The following is a 5720-nucleotide window of genomic DNA, read 5'->3' as shown; positions in this document are numbered from 1 at the left end:
AATCCGTTGGACTAATGACTGATTGTAGCAGTTTTGACTGCTAATGTCAAGTTTATCATTTTAATGAGTTTAAATGCCTTTTTGATCTATTGTGTTGATTGAACGGATACATGTCTTATTTCTGATTAAACCGATCAGTCTGATCTGAGTTTCAAAATACTATTTTGTGATAACTTATAAAAGTGCACATACCATACGATTTGTGATTGACCTTTAAAATCAAGATCTACAATAGAATTCTCCAGTAAATTTTGATGACCTATAAACCCAAGCACAATCGAGTTACTTCGTAATTGAGGTTCTCATTGTCTCTATTTTTCATGCTCTACATGTGCTTCCTTTAGCATGTTTCTTCGAGTGTAAATGAGGAAGAAAATAAAGGAAATATAAATTTTCTGCATTCACATTCATGAATCGAAATCATTACATAGAGATTAGATGGTTCACATTTGCGTATGGCTTCAATGTGGTGTAGGAATGTAGTGAATAGCCAGAAAGAAGCATTTTGACGTTTGATTAGTTTGGTTTCTCTTGGTTTATTTGATAAGTAATTGTGTTTTCTTTTTTTAAATTGCGACGGTTGCACCTATGTAAATATTGTATATAGTTGTTGTCTTTAACTGTACCGCAAAAGTGGATCAAAACATTACTAATTGAACCTTAAATTGCGACGATTGCACCTGTGGTTTTTTATGAACCATGTTGCTAATTCGGGTCCTTAAAAAATGAATTCAAAACGTAAACAGTAAAGGAGATTAGTTTTGTATATAATTGGGAAAGGGAGATAGTTAGGAAAATAAAAAAAGGTATATTAATGTAAAAAAATCTAATGTAGATCTTGATTCGTACTCATTGATTCAACAGTTAATTTCAGTACCATGACCTCAATCACCGAACCGAATTTGAGAAATTAACTTTTCTTTCGGTAAATGCTGACAATAAATTAAATTACTCAAAAGTTAATAACAGCAACCAATGCATACTAGTTCCTCCCTCTGATGTTAAATATAAGAAAAATAAAATCATACCACACTAACTATCATAATTAATCACTTTTAATTAAAAAATATTTTTTCAGCATATTTTTTATTGGAACTTAACATAAGGATAAAAAAATCATTAAAACCGACAACTCAATTAAATGTAGGATATTTTATATAAAACGACAATAAATAAGATAAAATTAATTAAAATTATCTTAAATTTGAAACAAAGAAAAATGTATTTTTTTTCTTCTTATACTTGAGACTAGAGAAAATACCAGACAATCACAAATTACGATCACACCTCAGGTTAACAAAAACTGATTTTATAAGGTAAAACATCAATTTAAGCTAACACGAAACTGACCAAAAATAAGACCTACTCAATTCCAAAAAGTATACAAATTTTGGACCTAGAATTTATTTTTTCTGGAAGGCAAAAGTATATATAGAAAAAAAATTTGGACCAAGAAAATAAACAGCACAGGCAAATAGATTTTAAAGAAAATGATTCAGTGGACACAAAATAAGATAGTTTCTACTTGGGCAGCTATGGGACAGCATCTGCAATGAACTTTCACTCATCATCTTCATCACTATCAGCAGCAGAGTTGATAGCCGCCACACGTGCAATCAACTTAGCCTTCCTTTCCTCATAAGTCAGCTTCTTCATGTTGTACCTACGAAAGAGCCAGATATTCTCAGGAACATTCTCCAATCAGTAAATACCAAGGCTATGTTACCAATCCAAAAGTTCTAAAAGTCAAACAAAAATATATGATCACACCCAAGATAAATAGCACAAAAATAGCTGAAAATAAATCCATGCCAGCAACAGGTAAAAATTAATGCCAGAAATCAAATGAGAAAATAGATGCATACATTACACTATTTCTAGAATATAGTATTCCAGTTCAAGTAAAAAATCAACTTTACCTCTTGTGCTCCTTCGGGGGCTGCTTATCAGATTTCCTCAGAGTAGGATCAGCACGGATGGCAGCATGAACCTTCTTGTAAAGTGCCTCAATACCATCAGCCTCTATCCCACGCTTGATGTATTCGCTGAAGTGTGACTGGTATTTCTCTGGTTCATCTTCTGCCAAGATCTGCAGAAAATAAAAAAATAGGTTGTCTAACAAATAGCTGAAAAATCCAAATATAGCATTATACAATAAAGAAGACTTGTACAATATACAATCTTATCTCATGCCTTCATATAGGCAGCAACATGTCCACCAAAAACATATTTGCGATGAACCTCGGCATCAAGCTCCTTCTTCTCCTTATCAAACCCAGCAAACCTCTTGTCGCTGTGAGGAATATCCAAACCCCCATCCAGAGCTCCCTGCAAACCATCACAATTATTAAATTTGACCACCATTAAAACAAAATCATACCAAGAGTAGCAGTATTAGAGATTACCTTAAGGGCACCAAAGACGCGATTTCCTGTTGTAGTCCTAACAAGACCAACATCAAGGAGTGCACGGAATGGCCTCCTGCTCTCGGCAGGTTCCACTGAATAATCCTCTCCAGTAGCCTGAAATAAAATATACAACCAATTAAATTACAATGCTGAGAAAAAAAATGCACTTTGGCATAAACAGCAAAGCAAACGGATAAATACCTCAACATTTCCTTCGTACTCCTCATCCATTTCAAGTGTTTTGAGGACTCTTCGGGCCAACAGGAGACCAGTGCAATAAGCTGGACACAGATATTAAAATATGAGACAAGAGTTTAAAAAAAAACTGAGTGAGACGAGGGTGGGAGAGGAAGGAATTCCTCATGAACACAGCACCTGCTGCATAATTTGTAAGTCCTACTTCAAGACCATATCGTGGCAGCTCATGTGAATATGCTGTAGCAAGAACTAAATCGCCGGCAATGCTAGCAGATATTATTTGTGCAACAATGTCCTTGTTGCTCTAGTAACCAGGTCAAGGTTTACACACAGAAAAAACATTGCCAGATAAAACATCTTCTCAATCTTCATATGCTATGCCCGAGCCATAACAAATTTAAACTACATAAAATGTTTATTCAGAAGAACGTTTGCGACATTGATTTTAAATCAATGGAAGTTAGGTTGAAATTGATTTTCAAGAAAAGGGATAGTGATTTATTTTTGGATGCTTTTTATACTGAAACCAAAGCAGAAGCTACTTTTATCACTTCTGGTCGAATCTAGGTTGAGGCAAAATCATTTTTACCTACCAATAGCCAATTTTATTAAATCAAGTTTAACTACAGTCAAATCAATTCTCATTATTCACACTCCCAAATCATTTCTTCATGCCTGAATTAAGCTAATTAAGATATCGATAAGAAAAGGATACAAAGCGAACCACAAATCGGTATTTCGGAGTGTTATATTTGTTCTTGTCCTGATTAATCAACCGAATCCTGGCACGGTAATCGGTTTTTCCCTCTGCAGATAACAAAATCACCATTATAAACATCGTATTCAACATTCAACACGATGAAACGAAAAAAGTAGAAAATGAAAACCTCTTCTTCTCTTGAACTTGACTTGATATCTCTTGAAGTAGGCTTTTGATTTCTGAGCCTTGACGTACACCTTGAATATGAACCAAAAAGCACGTTAATACTTATCATGTCATGGAAAAATGCACAGGTCATAGGAATAGCAACAAAGCATGCAGAGCCTTCATTTAAAACCCCATTAGAAGCTACCAAACACATAAAAACTAAGAACACAAAAAAAAAAAAACATAACGGGTAACTGAAAGGAGCACTCATGGAAGTAACAACAAGAAACAAAATCCCACCATAACTAAGAACTTTTCCTTCCACTAAAACTACCCAAAATCCATAACGTTCACATTCTATATAAATGCAAAAGATTGGAACATAGCTTAAATTAAGCATGGATAACTAAATTTCAGATTCTGAAAAATAGCAAAGCGTTACGGAGAAGATACAAGAGGGATCGCACCATTGCTGAAGCTGGATTTCTTCTCCGGAGAGTGACGAGAGACAGAGCAATTTAGGGTTAGCCTTTGCTTGAATGATATGATGTTTGTTTGGGTCGTATGGATCTAGGGTTTTACCGGCCCAAATAGATTGCGGGTTTTGGGTTATGTTGGGCATATCAGCCTGGTTTTACGGTTAAAACTAACATTGTTTTAGCTATTCTTATTTGTTAAATGTAAGAATAATGGAAACACAACCACTTTTGTTTATTTTTTTTGCATACTTCCAAAAATAATAAAAACATGATTTGATAGTTTTCTCACTCCCCCAGTAAATAATGAAAACACGATTTTATTATCAAGTTTGTGTGAAAAGGGTGTTTTCAAGAAATAAAAAGTGTAAATCCCTTTAGTAGGAACCTGTAGTAAATGGAATTTGTGCCAATAGTGATCCCTTGTGAATAAGACTTTTTTGTTTGTGAAACAAGCAGTAGACTAGTAGCAGTCAATTAGATAATTAGGTTTAAGGGAATGTATTCAATTAAGATTTTAAAAAATTATTTTAGTAAAAAAAAACCTTCTGAATTTTAACGATTATGTAAGAATTTTATAACTTATTAGATTTTTTTATAAATTTTTTATAATTGTATGGATTTTAATGAATTTATATTAAAAGAAATTAATTTTTTTATAGATTTATAAGATTTAAAATAAATTTATTTTAAAAACATATTTAAAATTATAAGAGTTAGTAAAAAAATAAATAAAAATGATGAGGATCGAATAAAAAAAGTAAAACCAATATAACTTTTTTTATATTTTAATAGCTAAATTGATTCTACCTTTAGATTCTCTTATACTAATTCTTCTTGTAATGACATTTTTAACATTCTTGTTTTTGGATTTTAATAAATTTAAAATTATTCACTATTTTTTTTTCAATTACTATAATTATTACAGAATAAATCCAATGACATATTTTAAATGTGGTGCAACAATAAGCCTGCGCTAGAAGAGAGTGATAAGGGTAGAAAATTATTGGATGGTTGCTTAATTATGTAGATGATAAGATTAAGATTGATAGTCACAAAATCATTCCATTGAATAAATGATGAGTATAGTTAGTATAAGGAAATCATGATTAGCATTGACACACAAGACAAACATTAATTTAATTTAAAAAACAAATAGAAAAGTACAAAAAATGAAGAGTATATTTGACATTGTTTTGTTCCAAAAGAATAGGAAAAACATATGACACATAGATTTTAAAAATATTATTTTTTTGTTTCAGCACTACCTCTTTCATTTGAGTAAATCTCATTTTTTTGTGTTAGGTATCAAATAAAGAAGAAATTACATTTAATGTAATGAGAAAAAAAGAGTTTGATAACCAATATAAAAAATAATAAAAGTGTCTAACAAAATTTTAAAGTGATTGTGAGATTGTTTATTAAATATTTTATATTAAAAAGACATGAAATTCATCTTAAAAAATCATCAATTGAAATTTATATATTTTTAAATATCAAAAGACTTTTTAAATTATAAAAAATTATAATTAAATACCATCAAATTTTGTTGTATTTTTTAAAAAATTATAAAATTCTTAATTAAATATCATAAGAATTATTTATATCATTTAAAAAATTTAATTAAATACTACAAAAATTTATAAAAAAACTTTTAAAATGTTAGTCCGATACACTCCTTCTAGTCAAATCTAGGTTGAGGCAAAATCATTTTTACCTACCAATAGTCAATTTATATTTTTATTAAATCAAGTTTAACTACAGTCAAAT

The 5720-nt window shown here is 30.8% G+C and overlaps 1 protein-coding gene across 1 annotated transcript; it reads right to left on the bottom strand.

The window, feature by feature from the left end:
* Positions 1-1275: 1275 nt before the first annotated feature.
* On the bottom strand, positions 1276-4086 carry LOC114376968 (60S ribosomal protein L5-like). Its single transcript, XM_028335314.1, has 9 exons — positions 3942-4086; positions 3494-3563; positions 3322-3413; positions 2784-2910; positions 2610-2689; positions 2406-2522; positions 2194-2328; positions 1920-2089; positions 1276-1663 (listed from the first exon to the last, which is right to left on the bottom strand). The coding sequence occupies exons 1-9, from the start codon at positions 3942-3944 to the stop codon at positions 1561-1563; spliced, it is 897 nt and encodes a 298-aa protein (XP_028191115.1). The 5' UTR covers positions 3945-4086; the 3' UTR covers positions 1276-1560.
* Positions 4087-5720: the final 1634 nt, after the last annotated feature.

Source organism: Glycine soja, chromosome 11, assembly GCF_004193775.1.
Source record: "Glycine soja cultivar W05 chromosome 11, ASM419377v2, whole genome shotgun sequence".
Classification (NCBI taxonomy): Eukaryota; Viridiplantae; Streptophyta; class Magnoliopsida; order Fabales; family Fabaceae; genus Glycine; species Glycine soja.
The sequence above is the reverse complement of the archived record's forward strand: the minus strand, read 5'-3'. Positions and strand labels throughout refer to the sequence as shown.

Coding starts and splice junctions, on each gene's coding strand:
- LOC114376968 (XM_028335314.1), bottom strand. Junction 2,523..2,609: donor AGTACGAAGGAAATGTTGAG/GTATTTATCCGT, acceptor ATTTTATTTCAG/GCTACTGGAGAGGATTATTC. Junction 1,664..1,919: donor CCCCCGAAGGAGCACAAGAG/GTAAAGTTGATT, acceptor GCTCTTTCGTAG/GTACAACATGAAGAAGCTGA.